This window comes from Oncorhynchus clarkii, chromosome 4 (assembly GCF_045791955.1).
Source record: "Oncorhynchus clarkii lewisi isolate Uvic-CL-2024 chromosome 4, UVic_Ocla_1.0, whole genome shotgun sequence".
NCBI classification, from domain to species: domain Eukaryota; kingdom Metazoa; phylum Chordata; class Actinopteri; order Salmoniformes; family Salmonidae; genus Oncorhynchus; species Oncorhynchus clarkii.
The window spans coordinates 56,107,039-56,130,980 of NC_092150.1; the positions used below are offsets into that span (position 1 = coordinate 56,107,039).

At 42.4% G+C, this 23,942-nt stretch overlaps 1 protein-coding gene across 1 annotated transcript in view; it reads right to left on the reverse strand.

The window, feature by feature from the left end:
• Positions 1–23,942, reverse strand: part of LOC139406966 (acyl-CoA:lysophosphatidylglycerol acyltransferase 1-like) — an 85,291-nt gene that overhangs the window by 37,695 nt on the left and 23,654 nt on the right. The window contains exons 3-4 of the mRNA XM_071150184.1: positions 10,304–10,422; positions 1,339–1,434 (exon numbers count right to left, since the gene is read on the reverse strand). Coding sequence (XP_071006285.1) covers positions 1,339–1,434; positions 10,304–10,422 — 215 coding nt within the window. The remainder of the gene's footprint in view (positions 1–1,338; positions 1,435–10,303; positions 10,423–23,942) is intronic.

The following is a 23,942-nucleotide window of genomic DNA, read 5'->3' on the forward strand; positions in this document are numbered from 1 at the left end:
AAAAACCCATGAATGAGGTGTCCCCAAACTTTAATTTGATTTGAATAGAACTGCTGGGCCAACAAGCAACTGAATCAGCTGCCAGTCACCCGTCCGTCTGCCTGCCTCTCTGTCTGTCACCCAGGCAGAGAGCATCTCTGTTCCATTCTCTTCCAGCTGCTCAGGGTCACTTCGGGCCAGCGGCTGGACTACTGTACCATAACACTGCTCTACTGTGCTGTCCACTGGGCCTGCCTGGCTGTGTCCCTGTTCGAGGAGGAGGCTGTAGCCATTTCCTGCCTGCTGCCGAGCTGATATACTGCTCAGCTGGAGTGCATGTTAAATGAGTGGCTGTGTGTGTGGATGTAATAAAATGCTAACTCGTGGGGATTGCAATGTCACCATTTCATTACACAAATATACACATTGGTGAAAATATAAAACTATAGTGAACAAAATTACTGGGCAGGGGCGCAACCATGGGTGGAGCCAGGCCCACCCACTGGGGACCCAAGGCCCAGCCAATAAAAATTAGTTTTCCCCACAAAGGGGCTTTAATACAGACAGAAATACTCCTCAGTTTCATCAGCTATCAGGGTGGCTCATCTCAGACGATCCCGCAGGTGTAGAAGCCGGATGTGGAGGTCCTGGGATTTCATGGTCTGCGGTTGTGAGACCATTTGGATGTACTGCCAAATTCTCTAAAACGACGTTGGAGGCGGCTTATGGTAGAGAAATTAACAAAATTATCTGGCAACAGCTCTGGTGGACATTCCTGCAGTCAGCATGCCAATTGCACGCTCCCTCAAAACTTGAGACATCTGTGGCATTGTGTTGTGACAAAACTGCACATTTTAGAGTGACCTTTTATTGTCCCCAGCATGAAGTGCACCTGTGTAATGCTCATGCTGTTTAATCAGCTTTTTGGATATAACACACCTGTCAGGTTGAAGGAGTATCTTGGCAAAGGAGAAATGCTCACTAACAGGGATGTAAACAATTGTGCCCAAATTTGGACAGAAATCAGCTTTATGTGCGTATAGAACATTTGAGATCTTATTTCAGCTCATGAAACATGGGACCAAGACTTTACATGTTACGTTTATCTTTTTGTTAAGCATATATTTGAAGTTATTTTCGGATTTCATTGAACAGATCAGGACGATGACAGTGTGTCAAAGTGCAGTTGGCCAAATTCAAACCTATGCCAACGCCGTATGTGTGCCAGAAGCTGCGGCATGACCACTAAACCAGTCAGACCACATCAAAAATATCCTATCACAAAAACAGTTGTGATGAGATAGTTGTCAGCCGAGTAAAAGCCTCCTAGATAGAGGTCTCGGAGTGTGTCTGTCTCACCTGTCTGATGAAGAAGTCCCCGTGGATGAGAGACACCAGGCCAAAGTTGGTGTACTTGAACACGTGGTCCATTAACCACATCATCTTCCTCACCACCTAAAGGAGAGAACATTACAGACTGGTCATACAGACACAATCTATAGGCAGGCACACACTTACGCTGAGACTATGAAGTCATAGTTCTGCAGTCTGCACACACGCTCAGTCTACTGTTTGTAGCCATCGTGGTCTGCACACACAGTCTATATAGCCATAGGTATGTAGGCAGGCAGGCATAGACAATTTACATAACTCTAAGTCCCAGTGAGAAGCTTTGGCCCCTTGTGGCATTTTCGCCACTTCCTTCTTTATGCACTAAGAGCATAACTAGGCTGAGAATGCAGTTGATGAGGTAGATCATGTTTGTGCACCACAGCTCAACTAGCCCCCCGCTCACCACCACCTCCTGGCAGCCCCAGTAGAAAAAACCCTTAACCCTCCAAACCAAGGGCTCATCCCTGGGATGGCAGAGGGCTGCGTGTGGGGTTGGCAGTCCTGCTCCACCAAGGAATGTACTGTCCTGGAGGGAGTACAGGACAGGAGCACCAGCCCCTTCCCCAGTGGCTCTACCCACCACAGAGGGGGTGATGGGTAGGGCAATTGTGTGAAGTTATACACTATGACTGTCGCTTAGGCTGCAGAAACCACAGCCATTTCTAGGCTTCTCTATCATACGGTTTTCTTTCCTTCTGTTTTTTTTTAGCCTAGGTCACAAACTATAGCCAACTCTTCTCTTAGTTTCATGTTTGGCATAGCAATGAACAAAACACAGAGAGGAGTTGGCTAAAAACACAAACTGGACCACTAGGATGGAAGTTCATAGAAACAAAGGGGGAAAACGACTCAATCATTCACTGTAGATATAGCAGCCTATCAACTGACAAACCTCGCAGACAAGGAGATGAACAGGTATAAACATGTGTCTTTTATACCATTCCATCCAAATGTCCCTGTCAATATTAATTCACTGCTCGTCAAAACATCAGGAGTCGTCCTCCCTCTGTAAGCCAGGTCAAAGCCACAACCACCCTGGTCACAGTTCCACCCCTGAAGCATGAAGAGACAGGCCGTATTTGCACAGTATGGTAGCAGCCAGGCAGCAGTGCTGCCAGAGAAATAGGAGTGGGCCAGATAAATAGTAATTGGATTAAGTAAACCTATCGATTGGTCTTTTGTAGCTGAGCCAAGGCCGTGGCGATGTTTGGTCCTGATTGTGTTCACAGTGTAGTGTACGTCCCAAATGGCACTCTATTCCCTTTACAGGGCCCATAGGGCTCTGGTCAAAAGTAGTGGTCTATAGGAAATAGGGTGCTATTTGGGACACAACCAGTGAGTTTGGGACGCAGACACTGGCTGAGGGAGTAGGACCTCACATCTCATCACAAGACAGGCCAATCATTTCAGGTTAAACGGGAGGGAGGCTGAGAATCCGATACCTGCTGGCTAGCCAGAGTACAGTATTATGTCAGCTGCTGGCCCAGAAACTTCACTAGATGGATACTGAAAGCTTGTTACCTAAAGTAAAAGGTTTTATGAATGGTGTCGACACAAAATACGCCTTCGACGGTTATATTGGACTGGAAAGAATGTAAAGTACTGCATGTGGGCCGTGAATGCTGTTTGACTAACAATACATTACTTTTTCAACACTCAATTTGCAAAACTCTTGAAACACCTTCAATTAGTAAAATGTGACATTCTCAAGACAAACACTGGATTTTAACATCAGGCTGAGGCGTTTAGTCATTGTCTCGGTCCTTTTATCCGATCTATCGTTGACTTTGACCCAGTAGAACTGTCATTTTGGACAAATATGAAAGAGGAAAATTACGATATCTTATCTTTGGCAAACCTATTTGAAAATCGAATCTCCAAAATATCGCTATTTTTAAAAACAAGCCATAGAAAGTTAGATGCAATTTTGGTTTAATCTACCAGAAAAGACAGAACAAATAATCTAACAAATATTATGTTTAAACTCAAATATAATATATATTTTTTATATTTAAAAAAGTATAATCTTTGTAAATGATATCATAAATAGGTGGTCACACATGCTGCTAACAAAAATATATGGAAATGTCTGCTCTACCCAAAATTATAATCAATTAATAACAGCATTACCGCAAAAATGGACGAGGCAAGTGGAAGGGGGAAAAATAAGGAACTTGTCTGTCAGCCCTGCAATCGGGGGGGGGGGGGGGAAGAGAGATCCTTCCAGAAAGACAACCATCTCTGCAGCACTCCACCAATCAGGCCTTTATGGTAGAATGGCCAGATGGAAGCCACTCCTCAGTAAAAGGCACATGACAGCCCGCTTGGAGACTATCAGACCAAGAGAAGCAAGATTGAACTCCTTGGCCTGAATGCCAAGAGTCACGGCTGGAGGAAACCTGACACCATCCCTACGGTGAAGCATGATGGTGGCAGCATCATGCTGTGGGGATGTTTTTCAGCAGCAGGGACTGGGAGACCAGGATTCAGGCAAGATGAACAGAGCAAAGTACAGAGAGATCCTTAATGAAAACCTACTCCAGAACACTCAGGACGTCAGACCGAGGCGAAGGCTCACCTTCCAACAGGACAACGACCCTATGTACACAGCCAAGACAATGCAGGAGTGGCTTCGGGACAAGTCTCGAAATGTCCTTTTATTTATTTTTTGTTACTTTTACCCCATTTCACAGTCTCCAATTGGTAGTTACAGTCTTGTCTCATCGCTGCAAATCCCCTACGGACTCGTGAGAGTTGAAGGTCGAGAGCCATGCGTCCTCTGAAACACAACCCAACCAAGCCGCACAGCTTCTTGACACAATGGCCACTTAACCTCGAAGCCAGCCGCACCACTGTGTCAGAGGAAACACTGTGCACCCGGAGACCGTGTCAGCGTGCACTGCACCCAGCCCGCCACAGGAGTCGCTAGTGCGTGATGGGATAAGGACATCCCTGCAGGCCAAACCCTCCCCTAACCCGGACAGTGTTGGGCCAATTGTGTGCCGCTCCATGGGTTTCCCGGTCGCGGCCGGCCATCGACAGAGTCTGGACTCGAATCCAGAATGTGTCAAGCTTGTGCCAAGCTTGTAGCGCAAAACCCAAGTGCCAAGCTTGTGGCGCAATACCCAAGATAACTCGAGGCTGTTATCGCTGCCAAAAGTGCTTCAACAAAGTACTGAATAAAGGGTCTAAATACCTATGTAATTGTGATATTTTTTTATTCTTTATAAATTAGCAAAAATGTCTAAAAAACAGTTTTTGCTTTGTCATTATGGGGTATTGTATGTAGATTGGTTTTTTTTTCTTCATCAATTTAACTTCTTTGGGACGGGGGCAGTATTGAGTAGCTTGGATAAAAAGGTGCCCAGAGTAAACCACCTGCTACTCAGTCCTAAAAGCTAGAATATGCATATAATTAGTAGATTTGGAGAGAAAACACACTGAAGTCTCTAAAACTGTTTGAATGATGTCTGAGTAGAACAGAACTCATATGGCAGGCAAAAACCTGAGAAAAAAATCTAACCAGGAAGTGAGATATTTGAGGTTTGTAGTTTTTCAACTTTGCCTATCGAATATACAGTGTCTATGGGGTCATATTGCACTTCCCAAGGCTTCCACTAGATGTTAACAGTCTTTAGAACCTTGTTTCAGGCTTCTACTGTGAAGGAGGGGGGGATGGGAGCTGAATGAGTTAGGGGTCTGCCAGAGTGCCATGAGCTGACCACGCGCATCCACGTGAGAGTTAGCTTGCGTTCCATTGCATTTCTGAAGACAAAGGAATTCTCCCGTTGGAACATTATTAAAGATTTGTGATAAAAACCTCCTAAAGATTGATTCTATACATCGTTTGATATGTTTCTACGGACTGTAACAGAACTTTTTGACTTTGTTTGCTCGCACCTCATGAATTTGGATAAACGCGCAAACAAAAAATAGGTATATGGACAAATGATGGACTTTATAGATCAAACATTTATTGTGGAACTGGGATTCCTGGGAGTGCAATCTGATGAAGATCATCAAAGGTAAGTGAATATTTATAATGCTATTTCTGACTGTTGACTCCACAACATGGTGGATATCTGTATGGCTTGTTTTGTTGTCTGAGCGCCGTACTCAGATTATTGCATGGTGTGCATTTTCGGTAAAAACCTTTTTGAAATCTGACACAGCGGTTGCATTAAGGAGAAGTGGCTCTAAAATTCCATGCATAACACTTGTATCTTATATCAATGTTTATTATGAGTATTTCTGAAAATTTATTTGGCTCTCTGCAAAATCACTGGATGTTTTGGAACTACTGAACGTAACGCGCCAATGTAAACTAGGTTTTTTGATATAAAAATGTACTTTATCGAACAAAACATACATGTATTGTGTAACATGAAGTCCTATGAGTGTCATCTGATGAAGATCAAAGGTTAGTGATTAATTGTATCTATATTTCTGCTTTTTGTGACTCCTCTCTTCGGCTGGAAAAATGGCTGTGTTTTTCTGTGACTGGGGAATGACCTAAAACATTTGGTGTGCTAGCCTTTTTGAAACCGGACAATGTGGCTGGATTTACAACAAGTGTATCTTTAAAATGGTGTGAAATTTTAATTATGGGATTTCTGTTGTTTTGAATTCGGCGCCCTGCACTTTCACTGGCTGTTGTTGAGGTGGGACGCTACCATCCCGAATATCCCAGAGAGGTTAATCAACTTTAGAATAAGACTGTTACGTTTGAGGTCACTTTCCTTGTTTTGAAAGATTTTTTTTTTTTTTGTCCATTAAAATATCATCAAATTGATCAGAAATAGCTTCATTAAATAGTACCCGCAAAACACCAGTCTCAACTTCTACAGTGAAGAGGTGACTCCGGGATGCTGGCCTTCTAGGCAGAGTTGCAAAGAAAAAGCCATATCTCAGACTGACCAATAAAAATAAAATATTAATATGGGCAAAAGAACACAGACACTGGACAGAGGAACTCTTCCAAGAAGGCCAACATCCCGGAGTCACCTCTTCACTGTTGACGTTGAGACTAGTGTTTTGCGGGTACTATTTATAGAAGCTGCCAGTTGAGGACTTGTGAGGCGTCTGTTTCTCAAACTAGACACTAATATACTTGTCCTCTTGCTCAGTTGTGCACCGGGGCCTCCCACTCCTCTTTCTATTCTGGTTAGTGCCAGTTTGCACTGTTCTGTGAAGGGAGTAGTACACAGCGTTGTACGAGATCTTCAGTTTCTTGGCAATTTCTCGCATGGAATAGCCTTCATTTCTCAGAACAAGAATAGACTGACAAGTTTCAGAAGAAAATGCTTTGTTCCTGTAATCAAACCCACAAATGCTGATGCTCCAGATACTCAACTAGTCTAAAGGCGGACAGTTTTATTGCTATTTTAATCAGTACTACAGTTTTCAGCTGTGCTAACAAATGCAAAAGGGTTTTCTAATGATCAATTAGCCTTTTAAAATTATAAACTTGGATTAGCTAACACAATGTGCCACTGGAACACAGGAATGATGGTTGCTGATAATGAGCCTCTGGTTTTTAATGGAATATCTACATAGGTGTACAGCAGTTTTCTTACAATAGTCATTTACAACAATAACAATGTCGACACTGTATTTCTGATCAATTTGACGTTGTTGTAATGGACTTTGTGTGCTTTTCTTTAAAAAAACATTTCTAAGTGACCCAAATTTTTGAACGGTACTGTACATTCGACCCCTATTACTAGCCTGTTCAACCTCTTTCGTATCGTCTGAGATCCCCAAAGATTGGAAAGCTGCCGCGGTCATCCCCCTCTTCAAAGAGGGAGACACTAGACCCAGACTGTTACAGACCTATGTCTATCCTACCCTGCCTTCCAAGGTCTTCGAAAGCCAAGTTAAACAGATCTCCGACCATTTCGAATTCCACCGTACCTTCTCCGCTATGCAATCTGGTTCCCGAGCTGGTCATGGGTGCACCTCAGCTACACTCAAGGTCCTAACGATATCATAACCGCCATCGATAAAAGACAATACTGTGCAGCCGTATTCATCGACCTGGCCAAGGCTTTCGACTCGGTCAATCAGCACATTCTTATCGGCAGCCTCAACAGCCTTGGTTTTTCAAATGACTGCCTCGCCTGGTTCACCAACTACTTCTCAGACAGAGTTCAGTGTGTCAGATCGGAGGGCCTGTTGTCCGGACCTCTGGCAGTCTATGGGGGTGCCACAGGGTTCAATTCAAACCTCCAGACGAGCTTCAATGCCATACAACTCTCCTTACATGGCCTCCAACTGCTCTTAAATGCAAGTAAAACTAAATGCATGCTCTTCAACCGATCGCCTCCCGCACCTGCCCGCCCGTCTAGCATTACTCCTCTGGACGGTTCTGACTTAGAATATGTGGACAACTACAAATACCTAGGTGTCTGGTTAGACTGTAAAATCGCCTTCCAGACTCACATTAAGCATCTCCAATCCAAAATTAAATCTAGAATCGCCAAACCCACTGGCTCCAGGTCATCTATAAGTCTTTGCTAGGTAAAGCCTCGCCTTATCTCAGCTCACTGGTCACCATTGCAGCACCCACCTGTAGCACGCGCTCCAGCAGGTATCTCTCACTGGTCACCCCCAAAGCCAACTCCTCTTTTGGCCGCCTTTCCTTCCAGTTCTCTGCTGTCAATGACTAGAACTACCTGCAAAAATCAATGAAGCTGGAGACGCATATCTCCAGCTTCATATCTCCCTCACTTTAAGCATCAGCTGTCACAGAGCAGCTTACAGATCATTGGACCTGTACATAGCCCATCTGTAATTAGCCCACCCAACTACCTCATCCCCATATCTATTTATTTATTTTGCTCCTTTGCACCCCAGTATCTCTACTTGCACGTCTATCTCCAGTGTTTAATTGCTAAATTGTCATTATTTCACCACTATGGCCTATTCATTGCCTTACCTCAATCTTACTTCATTTGCACACACTGTATATAGACTTTTCTATTGTGTTATTGACTGTACGTTTGTTTACTCCATGTGTAACTCTGTGTTTGTGTCACACTGCTTTGCTTTATCATGGCCAGGTCGCAGTTGTAAATGAGAACTTGTTCTCAACTGGCCTACCTGGTTAAATAAACATTCATCTTTTCTAAAATATATTTTCCTTTATTACTTTCTAACCCTACCCACCCTTCCCCTAATTAGAGTAGTAAACTAGTAAACAACGCTTAGGGCTTCTACTTCCACCTTATACATTTAACGGGCACAGTCTATATTTCACCAAAGTTCTGAACCTATATACTCTTTACGGACACAGTATGTTTTACATTAGTTGTTATTAGTTGGTTTTATTCCCAACCTTCAGCTCCATTCAACCCCTCCCATCGCTTAACACCATCCATATTGGATTTCTATTTGCCATATATTTTAACTGAGCTGTGATGTTTCACAAAAGTTCTAAACCTTTCTATTCTCATCGTTTCTACAGATTGTAAATTAAAATAATTATTTTTGCTAAAAGTATTATATTATTGATTGATTGACTGACTTTTCAGATCACCCAGTAGAGCTATCTGCAGAGTTTACTCCAGGTAAATGTTGCAATTCTTCAGCCATTCCTGGACCTGACCAAAAACAAGCTACATATGGACAGTACCAAAATAAATGATCTAATGATTCTGTCTCTTCGCAGCAAAATCTGCAGAGCTGGAATGGGACAGACAGACACACAGACAGACCATTCTATTGGTTGCAAGAATTTTGAGTCGATTTGCGTAAGAGTTCATAAACAATGTGCCATGAAATCGGCACGTCAAATCTCTTCCCCAACTATTTTGCCATCTATATGGCACAGCTGTCATTTTTTTGGTCCTTAAATGAAACTGGAACACTTTTTTAGTTATCACATTTTTCTTTAACCAACGGTCTTTAAAATGCAGGACCGACAGACAAGTTCTCTACTTTTTCCAACCTTCCAATTTCCTCTTCCTGTTTTGTGGTAATGCTGCAATTTAGTGGGTTGTAATTTTGGGAAGAGCAGACATTTCCATTTATTTTTGTTAGCTGCATGTGTGACATAACTCCACCAGTCCTATTTATGATATCAATTATAAAAGATTATTAAAAAAAATCAAAAAAGTATGTATGTTTTTATCTATTAGTATTTTTGAGTTTAACCACTATCTGTTTTATTATTTGCTCTGGTTTATTTTCCGGTGGATAAAATTGTTTTAAAAATAGCGACATTTGAGAGATTATTTCATTTCTAATAAGACAATTACATTGATGGAAGCTACACCCTAAAAAACAAAAATCCAGATAGTGTGTAGATACTAGATAGTCAGTTGGTCCTGCAGCTACAATGGCTAGCTAGTCATTTCAGAAACATCATTCATCTGATACGCCAAGTCAGTGGCTCAGCATACCTTCATTGAAGACATAGGCTGAGAGAACATAACTACTTTAATAAACATTCCAACCCACACACAACCGTCAGTTCCCCTTGAGCAGGATATTAAACATGATATCACACCCAGACCATGAAACTAGAAATCCCCAGACACATTTCAGATCTTAATCAAGTGCCCGAGTGGGTTGAATGAGTTCAATTCATTTCAGTACCAGTCAATTCAAGACATTTTGTTTAAAGATTTGTTTAAAGAAATAGGCCTACCTCTTAAATTTAATTTGTTCCTCCCTGAATTCACTTGAATTGATTTGTAGTCTAGGACAGGGGTTTTCAAACCTCTCCTCGGGGACCCCTTGCCATGTATTTGAACTATTTTAGAGCTAGAACGCCTGATTGAATATAATTATCAAATAATTATCAAGCTCTTGATAAGGTCAAATCAGTGAGCTAGTTCAGGGCTACAATAAATTGGAGAAGATGTTTAAAAAAAATAAAAAAAACACTGTTCTAGGAGGCTACATTGCCAACTTTGGAGGAGTCTCTTACCGTGCCCTTGTCCTGCAAGCACATCATGAGTGTGCACACGTCCCCTGTGGCTTGGTGGTTGACGATGACCATGGCTTCCTCTTCAGAAAGGGGCCTTACGTCGTCGCCCCATTCCATCACTGGACAAGACAACACAAGTGGAGTTAGTGGACACATCCTATGCCATTTTAGCAGACGCTTTAGTCCAAAGAGACTTAGTCATGCATGCATGCAGTTTTACATATAGGTGGCCCCAGGAATCGAACCCACAATCCTGGGCTTGCAATCGCCATGCGCCATCAACTGAACCATTCAAGACCACAGTGATTGTGCACTAATTATCTCAAAATCCCTAGCTAGGCCATCATATTAAAATCAATATTTATTGGTCACAGACATATTTAGCAGATGTTATTGCGGGTGTAGCAAAATGCTTGTCCCTAGCTCCAACAGGGTAGTAATATCTAACAATTCACAACAATACACTCAAATCTAAAAGTAAAATAATGGAATTAAGAAATATATACATATTAGATTGAGCAATGTCAGAGTGGCATCGACTAAAATACAGTAGAATAGAATATTGTATATATATATATATATATATATATATTATATCTATTCTACTGTATCTTAGCCGATCCCACTCCGACATTGCTCGATCTTATATATATATATATGTATGTATGTATGTATGTGTGTGTGTGTGTGTGTGTGTGTGTGTGTGTGTGTGTGTGTGTGTGTGTGTGTGTGTGTGTGTGTGTGTGTGTGTGTGTGTATATATATATATATATATATATATATATATATATATATATATATATATATATATATATATATATATGAGATAATTAAAGCAGTATGTAAACATTATTAAAGTGGCCGTAAACATGATTTAAAAATCAACTTCTAATGGCAAATTACAACTTGTAGGCCTACATTTTGGAACAAGTTAGATCAGAATTGTTTTCTCAAGGTGGGAAAAGTTCTCATGAAAGTGGACTATGTGTATTTACATGATCCGAAAATAGCTATTCCTTGATAAACAAAGCCACAGGGTGCCTGAGAGGGCGATAACCCCTCTATGTTGTGCTCTCACGAGAGATAACTCACAACCAAAACACAAGATAGGAAAGCAACTGGACCCTAAAAAGGACTCAACATATTCTATACTTGTCTTGAAGAGAAAGTGTCGCCTTAAAATAAGCCATTAAGCCACATGCCTTAAAACACCATGCCACTTTGATTTCAAAATGGACATGGGCTAGTCTCTAGCATCTCAGCTCATTAAAGCAGATCTCTTGGGCTCCATTCTTCTGGCTGATTTACATTGGCACCCCCTATTCAATAGATGCCAAACGAACTCCTTCAGTAACTGTGCCGCCCGTAGCGCCCTATTGACACTAAACACAGGAGTCGCCACAAAGGAAAAAACTAACTTTGTGCCAACATGGGGGGGGGGGGGGACAACAACAACGGGCCTCCCACATAACAAATGGACGATCTTCTTTTGTAATTTAACTCACTTGGACGACAGTGCATATTTAACCCCACTGGAGACCTGGAGAGACTGTTGGGGTTTCACTATAGAGCTGAAGCCAGAGTTGGACAAATGAAAGGAATATTGTTCTACCCAAAAGGCTCAGGCTTTTCAATTTCCATCTCCGCGGGGCAGCACCCATGTCTCACTTGGCCATGGATACAGCAGACCTCAAAAAGTTCTAGCTGGGCTGTACTCACCACCCTCTGTAGCACCTTACGATAAGGTGCCTTGCAGATGCCGTACCAAGCGGTGATGGAGCCACTCAAGATGCAATCAATGGTGCAGCTGTAAAACTTGGTGCAGCTGTAGATCTTGCCGTACCAAGCGGTGATGCAGCCAGTCAAGATGCTCTCAATGGTGCAGCTGTAGAACTGTCAATAGGGCACTACGGGTCCCTTTTAGGGTCCAGTTGCTTTCCTATCTTGTGTCATGGTTGTGAGTTCTCTCTCGTGAGAGCAGAACATAGAGGGGTTATTGCCCTCTCAGGCACGCTGTGGCTTTGTTTAACAAGGAAAAGCCATTTTTTGGATCGTGTGTGTGTTTTGGGGTGTAATTAAGTGTGAGTGTGTGGGTAGAGTCCAGTGTGTGTGCATAGTAAGGTGCAGGAGAGTTGGTGCAAAAAAAGAGTCAATGCAGATAGACCGGGTAGCCATTTGATTAACTATTTATCAGTTTTGTTCAGCCATCCAAGACCTCTACACAAGGCAGTCTCAGAGGAAGGCCAAAATAATTGTCAAAGACTCCAGCCACCCAAGCCATCGACTGTCACTCCCTGCCATCCAGGACCTCTATACCAGGCGGTGTCAGAGGAAGGTCAAAAAAATGGTCAAAGACTCCAGCCACCCAAGCGATAGACTGTTTTCTTTGCTACCGCACAGCAAACAGTACCAGCGAACTAAGTCTGGAACCAACAGGACCCTGAACCGCTTTTACCCCCAAGCCATGACTGCTAAACAAAACTGATAAATAGCTACCCGGACTATCTGCATTGACCTTTTTTTGCACTAACTCTCCTGCACTGACTATGCACACACACTGGACTCTACCCACACACTCACAAAAAGCCCAACACACACTACATACGCCCACACACACTGCTGCTACTGTCTTCCTTGTGCGGGGATACAGGCTAGTCTGGGTGGGCATTTGATTAATTGTTCAGCAGTCTCATGGCTTGGGGTAGAAGCTGTTGAGGAGCCTTTTGGTCCTTGACCTGGCGCTCCAGTACTGCTTGCCGTGCGGTAGCAGAGAGAACAGTCTATGACTTGGGTGACTGGAGTATGGACAATTTTTTTGTGCATTTCTCTGACGCCGCCTATTATATAGGTCCTGAATGGCAGGAAGCTTTGCCCCAGTGATGTACTGGGCCGTTCGCACTACCCCCTGTAGCACCTTATGGTCAGATGCCGATCAGTTGCCATACCAGGCGGTGATGCAACCGGTCAGGATGCTCTCGACGGTTCAGCTGTATAACTTTGAGAAACGGGGACCCATGCCAAAACTTTTCAGTCTCCTGAGGGGGAAAAGGTTTTGTCATGCCCTCTTCGTGTCTGTCTTGGTGTGTTTGGACCAGGGGTGGGCAATTCCAGTCCAAGAGGGCCTGGTTTTGCATTTGGAAAGTTATTTCCAGTCACAACTTGTAGACTTGTTTACGTGCTGCTATGCGGTTTGTTGCTAACCTTACTTTGCTACCTGCCAACTTTACGTTTTTTACTTTTTAATTACCGTTTATATTTTTTCTCCCCTTGCTCGACTTTTTTCATTCCATTTTTTTCACCCAGGACGCTTTATCTGGACGTGGCTTCGTCAGGAATTCCACCAGCCGAAGCTAAGTATTAACATTAACACGATGCCTTCTAATTGCCGGACCAAACCTGGCCTGTTAAGAAGTGACGGGACTCCATCCTATCTGGAGGCGGGCTCTCATCTTATCTACGAACATTGACAGGGCTCTAACTCCCCTAGCTCCACAATGAGATAAGGTGCAGGCCAGGCAGCAGGCTGTTAGCCAGCCAGCCTGCCAGCTTAGTGGAGTCTGCCACTAGCACAGTCAGTGTACTCAGCTCAGCTATCCCCATTGAGACAGCGTCTGTGCCTCGACCTAGGTTGGGCAAAACTAAACATGGCGGTGTTCGCCTTAGCAATCTCACTGGAATAAAGACCTCCTCCATTCCTGCCATTATTGAAAGAGATTGTGATACCTCATCTCAAAATAGGGCTACCTAACTTCCAAGGCAGTTATAGTCAATGAACTAATCACTGATCATAATTAAATGGAAGCCTCACCTCTTGGTTACAATAGTGACCATATCCCCAGCACATCCCGCAAAGGCGGAGGTGTTGCTAACATTTACAATAGAAAATGTTAAAAAAAAAGTTTTTAAAAAAATACATTTTCGTTTTTTGAGCTTCTAGTCATGAAATCTATGCAGCCTATTCAATCACATTTTAAAACTACTGTTTACAGACCTCCTGGGTCATATACAGCGTTCCTCATTGAGTTCCCTGACCTTGTAGTCATGGCAGATAATACTTACATTTTTGGTGACTTTAATATTCACATGGAAAAGTCCACAGACCCACTCCAAAAGGCTTTCGGAGTCATCATCGACTCAGTGGGTTTTGTCCAACATGTCTCCGGACCTACTCACTGCCACAGTCATACTCTGGACCTAGTTTTGTCCAATGGAATAAATGCTGTGGATCTTAATGGTTTTCCTCGTAATCCTGGACTATCGGACCACCATTTTTTTACGTTTGCGATCACAACAAATAATCTGCTCTGACCCCAACCAAGGAACATCAAAAGTCATGCTATAAATTCTCAGACAACCCGAAGATTCCTGGATGCTCTTCCAGACTCCCTCTGCCTACCCAAGGACGTCAGAGGACAAAAAATCAGTTAACCACCTGAGGTACTCAATTTAACCTTGCGCAATGCAGTCGCACCCCTAAAAACAATTTGTCATAAGAAACTAGCTCCCTGGTATACAGAAAATACCCAAGCTCTGAAGCAAGCTTCCAGAAAATTGGAACGGAAATGGCGCCACACCAAACTGGAAGACTTCCGACTAGCTTGGAAAGACAGTACAGTGCAGTGCAGTATCGAAGATCCCTCACTGCTGATCCCTCACCGCTGCTCGAGCATCCTATTTAATAGAGGAAAATAACAATCCAAAATTTATTTTTGATACTGTCGCAAAGCTAACTAAAAGCAGCATTCCCCAAGAGAGGATGGCTTTCACTTCAGCAGTGATAAATTCATGAACTTCTTTGAGGAAAAGATCATGATCATTAGAATGCAAATTACGGACTCCTCTTTAAATCTGCGTATTCCTCCAAAGCTCAGTTGTCCTGAGTCTGCACAACTTTGCCAGTACCTAGGATCAAGGGAGACACTCAAGTGTTTATATCTCTTGACACAATGATGAAAATAATCATGGCCTCTAAACCAACAAGCTGCATACTGGACCCTATTCCAACTAAACTACTGAAAGAGCTGCTTCCTGTGATGGCCCCCCTATGTTGAACATAATAAACAGCTCTCTATCCACTGGATGTGTACCAAACTCACTAAAAGTGGCAGTAATACAGCATCTTGAAAAAGCCAAACCTTGACCCAGAAAATATAAAAAACTATCGGCCTATATCGAATCTTCCACTCCTCTCAAAACTTTAGAAAAGGCTGTTGCGCAGCAACTCACTGCCTTCCTGAAGACAAACAATGTATACGAAACGCTTCAGTCTGGTTTTAGACCCCATCATAGCACTGAGACCGCACTCGTGAAGGTGGTATATGACCTTATAATGGCGTCAGACCGAGGCTCTGCATCTGTCCTCGTGCTTCTAGACCTTAGTGCTGCTTGTGATACCATCATTCACCACATTCTTTTGGAGAGATTGGAAACAGAAATTGATCTACACGGACAAGTTCTGGCCTGGTTTAGATCTTATCTGTCGGAAAGATATCAGTTTGTCTCTGTGGATGGTTTGTCCTCTGACAAATCAACTGTAAATGTAGCTGTTCCTCAAGGCTCCATTTTAGGACCACTATTGTTTTCACTATATATTTTACCTCTTGGTGATGTCATTCGAAAACATAATGTTAACTTTCACTGCTATGCGGATGACACACAGCTGTACATTTCGATGAAACATGGTGAAGCCCCAAAATTGCCCTCCCTGAAAGCCTGTGTTTCAGACATAAGGAAGTGGATGGCGGCGAAACCCCAAGGAAAATCAAAACAGGAAGTGGCTTCTATTTTGAAAACTACATGTTCCAAAGCCTCCCTTTGCTGGACTTAAAGGGATATGAATCAGATTCCTTTTCCTATCGTGTCCTCAAGGTGTCAGTCTTCAGACATAGTTTCAGGCTTTTATTTTGAAAAATGAGCCAGAACAATAACATCGCGTCAAGTGGTCACATGAGTTTTGCTCGCGCAACAGAATTTGGACAGCCATTGTTTTCCCCTCTCCTACTGTGAAAGACATTTGCGGTTGATATTTTATCGATTATATATTTTAAAAACAACCTGAGGGTTGATTATAAAAAACATTTTACATGTTTCTGTGGACATTATGGAAACTATTTGGAATTTGTCTGCGTTGTCGTGACGCATACTCTGAATGCTCAGCTATGAAAAGCCAACTGACATTTACTCCTGAAGTGCTGACCTGTTGCACCCTCAACAAACACTGATTATTATTATTTGACCATGCTGGTCATCTATGAATATTTGAACATTTTGGCCATGTTCTGTTATAATCTCCACCCGGCACAGCCAGAAGCGAACTGGCCACCCCTCATAGCCTGGTTCCTCTCTAAGTTTTTCCTAACCACCGTGCTTCTACACCTGCATTGCTTGCTGTTTGGGGTTTTAGGCTGGGTTTCTGTACATCATTTTGAGATATCAGCTGATGTACGAAGGGCTATATAAACTTGAGTTGCCCACCCCTGGTTTGGACCATGATAGTTCGTTGGTGATGTAGACAAGCTCTCGACCCGCTTCACTACAGCCCTGTCAATGTTAAACGGGGGCCTTTTCAGCCAGCATTTTCTTGTAGTCCATGATCAGCTCCTTTGTCTTGCTCACATTGAGAGGTTGTTGTCCTGGCACCACACTGTTGTCCTGGCAACAGATTGCGTCATCTGTTGGGAATGCGAATTGGAGTGGGCCAAGGGTATCCGGGATGATACTATTGATGTGAACCATGACCAGACTTTCAAAGCACTTCATGGCTATCGACGTGAGTGCTACGGGACAGTAATAATTTGCCAGGTTACCTTCGCTTCCTTGGACACAGGGACTAAGGTGGTCTGCTTGAAACCTATAGGTATTACAGACTCGGTCAGGGAGCGGTTGAAAATGTCAGTGAGGACACTTGCCAGTTGGTCTGCGCATGCCTTGAGTACACCTCCTGGTTATCCGACTGGCCCCATGGCTTTGTGAATGTTGACCTGTTTAAAGGTCTTGCTCACATCGGCTACCGAGAGGGTAAATCACACAGTCATCCAGAACAGTTGGTGCTCTTGTGCATGCTTCTGTGTTGCTTGCCTCGAAGTGAGCATAAAAGGCATTTAGCTTATCTGGTAGGCTCACGGTTGGGATTCCCTTTGTAGTCAGTAATAATTTTCAAGCCTTGCAACATCCGACAAGCGTCAGAGGCTGTGTAGTAGGATTCAATCTTAATCCTGTATTGACGCTTTGCCTGAGGGCATAGCAGGATTTCTTATAAGAGTCTGGATTAGTGTCCTGCTCCTTGAAAGTGGCAGCTTTAGCCTAGTGGGGCAGCAGGTAGCCTAGTGGCTCGATCATTGGGATAGTAACTGAAAAGGTGGCTGGATCGAATCCCTGAGCTGACAAGGTAAAAATCTGTCATTCTGCCCCTGAACAAGGCAGTTAACCCACTGTTTCCCGGTAGGCTGTCCTCATAAATAAGAATTTGTTCTTAACTGATTTGCCTTGTTAAATAATGGTTAAAAAAAAAATATTTGTATTTTTAAATAGCCTTTAGCTTGATGCGGATGTTGCCTGTAATCCATGGCTTCTGGTTGGGATATGTACGTACGGTCACTGTGGGGACGACATCGTCAGCTGGTATTTACATAACAATGGCTAACCTAACTCTTCACAAAACAGTTTTGAATGATGCAGAGGTAATTGATTTTGCTCTCCACAAGTCTTATGCATCACACTCCTGATGGCAACAATAACACCGGAGCATACATTAACACAAAACACTGGCGACACCCTGGTGTTTGGGTAAGTCTCAATCAATGTTTCCTCTAAGCTGGTGCACAGTAGCCCTGAGACTGCCTCGCAGAGCGCAGAAGAAATATCAACCCACAAAGAGAAGCACGAGCCTAAACGTCACTCAAGTTCTAGAATTTTCCCTGTTAACACTATCAAGGTTTCATGCAACATACTGAAACAAAAAATAATGCAATAGATCTTTTTGTGGGCAGAACGCATAGTAGTAGGATTCTATTTACACGACTCGGCACATATTCTACACAGACCATTCGGCATAACCAATCAGAGCTGCAGTCGGCCTATATGCAAATAGACCATTGCCATATATGGATCTGTACCATTTACTTTGAACTGGACTGTATTTACAGCTGTGGTCATGAGTAGATGCTCGTTTTGAGATCAAAGCAAGAGCTGCATGTAGCCACATGTGCACATTTTGTTAATTTCATTTGCTAGTTAGTGAGTTATTTGCCCAGATATAGATAACTTGTAATCAGCAATAGGGGAGTGATTGTTTCCTACAAGAGCACAAAACATGTACATTTCTAGACATCTTTGAAAAGCGAGTCAGATAACCTTTTTTTTGTCTTAAAAGGGGCAGTGTTGTATGAATAAGCTAAGTAGAGGGTAGCATCATTTGTCTGATTATCTGTATTAATGGTATGGAATTAACAATGCATTTTATTTTGAAAAGTGGTTTCTTGCATCAAACAACATTTAAAGTCACCTCATTAAACAGATTAATTGAACACCACACATTGATCGCTACTGTAGGCTGAATGATGGTAGGCCACTCTGGTAAGCCTACATTATGATCAAATAGCCACAGTACCCTACTTGGCAACTGTTAAAACTAGTGATGCACTGATGACATTTTTGCCTGATACGGATATGAAATTTTCCTTGACAAAAAAACCTGATACCAATAACCAATATTTAACATTTTTGCGGCCTTTAAAGCATTCTAATACAGTTAAATAGTTAACACACACATAGACGCACCGGTCTAAGGCACTGCATCTCAGTGCAAGAGTCGTAACAACAGTCCCTGGTTCAAATCCAGGCTGTAGATCCATAGGGTGGCGCACAATTGGCCCAGCGTCAACCGGACCGTCATTGTAAATAAGATTTTGTTTTAACTGACTTGCCTAGTTAAATAAAGGTTACACACACACACACACACACACACACACAAAGTTACTTTGTTTGCATTTACGTATGTCCCCATTACCAGTAAAACATAATCAAAACCTATTTCTTTCACTTACTTGCTGTTTCGTTGTTAATTTGTTTTTGGGTCTTTGCGTGTCCCCCGCCCCCAAAAAACAACAATATTACATGTCAAATAAGCTTGTTGACCAATCAGGATCTGAGTATGACTGCAGGTCACATAATAATTTAACACATTCATTAATTCTTTACGTAGTTATTACACAATCACTCGTATTTCATGTCACAACTCTTCATCATATGCTATGATGCTGGTAAAGTTGTCTTGCACACCTACAGTGCTGGTCATAAAAAAAGCTAGCTAGCTCATGGATGCAAACAATGTTCTTCCCCAAAAACATAGCAAAATGACAATGTTTCAGTAGCTATAGTTAGGTGTAGGTGTCATCTAAAATAACCCTAATTTATAGAAAGTTCTTATTTGATTAACGGTGGTCGGACCCATCTATGTGAATCTAGCCACCATAAGGATTAGCCACAATAGTGGACTTTGCGGTTATCCTTCAAAATAAAAGTATGGCATAATTATACTATTTGTATTCATTTGCATCACTGTCAATGACATACTTTTATTTTGAAGGCAAACAGCAAATTCCACTATTGTGCCTAATCCTTATTGTGGCTATCTTCACAACACATAACCCGGTCAGGTCTGCTTATAAAGTTAGCTTTGGGCAAAAGGGTTAAGTAGCTGGCTTTTCATGAACTGAAGTTCAATTTCATTAGGCGAACAACAAATGGCAACCTAGCTAATACTAACTCGCAAGGATTCCTAAATCATTGCTAAGAATGAAAATGACAGCAGTTTCTACTGGTCATTGTTATCAGGATGGTTGTATTGGTGCTAGCTAGGTACCAAGCTAAAGCTAGCTACCCCAAAAGTTGCAGTCAAACAAATGATGCTTTATTACCAACGCGTTATTGTAAAGACAAAGTTCGTGTCCGGGGTTTGCTTGTTTGCAGACTTTTTGTACAGCTTTGACAGTGCTGCTGTATCTTTTTGACATGCTAAGACCCAAACGGCGTTCCATAGTATGCATGTCGTGAAGCCAATAGCAGTGACGCTATTACTGTGTAACTCTGGTAGAGCAACATCTGAAAAATAGCGCACTTGGTGGTGTGCACCTGTGCTTGACCAGTCAGCAGAAGCCAACATCACCCACAACAGAGAACGGTTGATTGTCAAGGGCAATGAATTCCATTATCTTGGGTTTAACCTCTTGGATCTCTAGGGGCGCTATTTCATTTTTGGATAAAAAACGTTCCCGTTTTAAGCGCAATATTTTGTCACGAAAAGATGCTCGACTATGCATATTCTTGACAGTTTTAGAAAGAAAACACTCTGAAGTTTCAGAATCTGCAAAGATATTGTCTGTAAGTGCCCCAGAACTCATTCTACAGGCGAAACCAAGATGATACGTCAACCAGGAAATGAGCAGAATCTCTGAAGCTCTGTTTTCCATTGTCTCCTTATATGGCTGTGATTGCGCAAGGAATGAGCCTACGCTTTCTGTCGTTTCCCCAAGGTGTTTGCAGCATTGTGACGTATTTGTAGGCATATCATTGGAAGATTGACCATAAGAGACTATATTTTCCAAGTGTCCGCCTGGTGTGATATGTGGAAAAACACCTTGAGGATTGATTCTAAACCACGTTTGCCATGTTTCAGTCGATATTATGGAGTTAATTTGGAAAAAAGTTTGCGTTTTGAGGGCTGAATTTTCATTTTTTTTCTTTTTTTGGTAGCCAAATGTGATGTACAAAACGGAGCTATTTCTAATACACAAAGAATCTTTTTGTAAAAACTGAGCATCTGCTATCTAACTGAGAGTCTCCTCATTGAAAACATCAGAAGTTCTTCAAAAGGTAAGTTATTTTATTTGAAGGCTTTACTTGTTTTTGTGATAGTTGCCTGCTAAATGCTAACGCTAATGCTAACGCTAAATGCTACGCTAGCTAGCTACTGTTACACAAATGATTGTTTTCCTATGGTTGAAAAGCATATTTTGAAAATCTGAGATGACAGTGTTGTTAACAAAAGGCTAAGCTTGAGAGATAGCATATTTATTTCATTTCATTTGCGATTTTCATGAATAGTTAACGTTGCGTTATGGTAATGAGCTTAGGTCTATAAATAGAATCCCGGATCCGGGTTTGGTCGTCGCAACAGGTTAATGGATTTCGCCTTTTGAGTTTAAATTTTCTTAGTCTTTCAAATAACTGCTTGACTGCTCGATCCACACAGCAGACACTGTGGGCTAGGTTAGGAATGCTGTGTTGCATGTGTAGAGCAAAACTTTATGTGGCGTCATTACGTCATTTACCTATGTTATATTAGGTATGCACGGTAGCTTTGACATCGTTTTTTAACATCTGCGTTAAACTAGACATCGGCCGATACCGATACCTCAGTGTTCACAGTAAACGCATGGAAGTTGCACATCATGTTTTACAATGTCAAGTTTGCGATCAGCAGACCTGAAATTTGCTCAGTTAGAGGGAACATTGGCCTCAATGGAGACGCACCATAATGGGCCTGATGCTAATGCTAGCAGGCTCAGCAGTGTCTAGTGAGCATTTCCTGTCCCGTGAGAAGGCTAGGCTGGTGGAAAGTGCGGAGTTGGAGTTTAATTTTCAAAGGATTACTGGCAAAATGAGTACCAAGAAGTGGATTACGCTCCCGGGAATTGATACAAAATGTGGTTTAGAAATGGCATGTATGCTAAAATTCGGGAGAGAATAAAAATAAACCATCACCAATGAACTATAAACCATCACCAACGAACTATCATGGTCCAAACATACCAAGACAGTCGTGAAGAGGGCACAACAAAACCTCATCCCCCCCAGGAGACAGAAAAGATTTGTCATGGGTACCCAGAATCTCAAAAGGTTCTACAGCTGTACCATCGAGATCATCCTGACCGGTTGCATCACCGCCTGGTATGGCAACTGATCGGCATCTGATCGTAAAGGTGCTACAGGGGGTAGTGCGAACGGCCCAGTACATCACTGGGACCAAACTTCCTGCCATCCAGGACCTATATAATAGGCAGTGTCAGAGGAAATCCCATAAAATTGTCAGAGACTCCAGTCACCCAAGTTATAGACTGTTTTCTCTGCTACTGCACGGCAAGCGGTAACGGAGCGCCAAGTCTAGGACCAAAAGGCTCCTCAACAGCTTCTACCCCCAAGCCATTAGACTGCTGAACAATTCATAAAAAAATAGCCACCGGACAATTTACATTAACATTTGATTTTATTTGATCTGACAATTAGCCAGCAAAGCTGAAACAGTGTGGGAATGCTTGGACACCCATAGAAAGAGAAAATTGTTTGGCTTGCTACTTCGTCAACCACGGTAGATTTTGGTTATAAAGTGCTTGGCTGAGACAAAGGCCTCTGTAAAACATGGCTTCTGTGGAGACGCTTCACTCCTCATATAGCATCTTAAGTAGAGGTCGACCGATTAATCGGAATGGCTGATTTATTAGGGCCAATTTCAAGTTTTCATAACAATCGGAAATCTGTATTTTTGGACACCGATCTTTTTTGTTACAGCTTTATTTAATCTTAATTTAACTAGGCAAGTCAGTTAAGAACACATTATTTTCAATGACGGCCTAGAAACGGTGTGTTAACTGCCTCGTTCAGGGGCAGAGACAGATTTTCACCATGTCAGCTCGGGGGATTCAATCTTGCAACCTTACAGTTAACTAGTCCTATGCTCTAACCACCTGATTACATTGCACTCCACGAGGGGACTGTCTGTTACGCGAATGCAGTAAGCCAAGGTAAGTTGCTAGCTAGCATTAAACTTCTTATAAAAAACAATCATAATCACAAGTTAACTACACATGGTTGATGATATTACTAGTTTATCTAGCGTGTCCTGCGTTGCATATAATCGATGCGGTGCGTATCGTTGCTCCAATGTGTACCTAACCATGAACATCGATGCCTTTCTTAAAATCAATACACAGAAGTATATATTTTTAAACATGCATATTTAGCTAAAAGAAATCCAGGTTAGCAGGCAACCAGGTGAAATTGTGTCACTTGTCTTGCGTTCATTGCACGCAGAGTCAGTGTATATGCAACAGTTTGGGCCGCCTAATTTGCCAGAATTCTACGTAATTATGACATAACATTGAAGGTTGTGCAATGTAAACAGGAATATTTAGACTAATGGATGCCACCCCTTAGATAAATTACGGAACGGATCCGTATTTCACTGAAAGAATAAACATCTTGTTTTTGAGATGATAGTTTCCGGATTCGACCATATTAATGACCTAAGGCTCGTATTTCTGTCTGTTATGTTATAACTAAGTCTATGATTTGATAGAGCAGTCTGACTGAGCGGTGGTAGGCAGCAGTAGGCTCGTAAGCATTCATTCAAACAGCACTTTAGTGCGTTTTGCCAGCAGCTCTTCGTTGTGTGTCAAGCATTGCGCTGTTTATGACTTAAGCCTATCAATTCCCGAGATTAGGCTCGTGCAACCGATGTGAAATGGCTAGTTAGCGGGGTGCGCGCTAATAGTGTTTAAAACATCACTCGCTCTGAGACTTGGAGTGGTTGTTCCCCTTGCTCTGCATGGGTAACGCTGCTTCGAGGGTGGCTGTTGTGTTC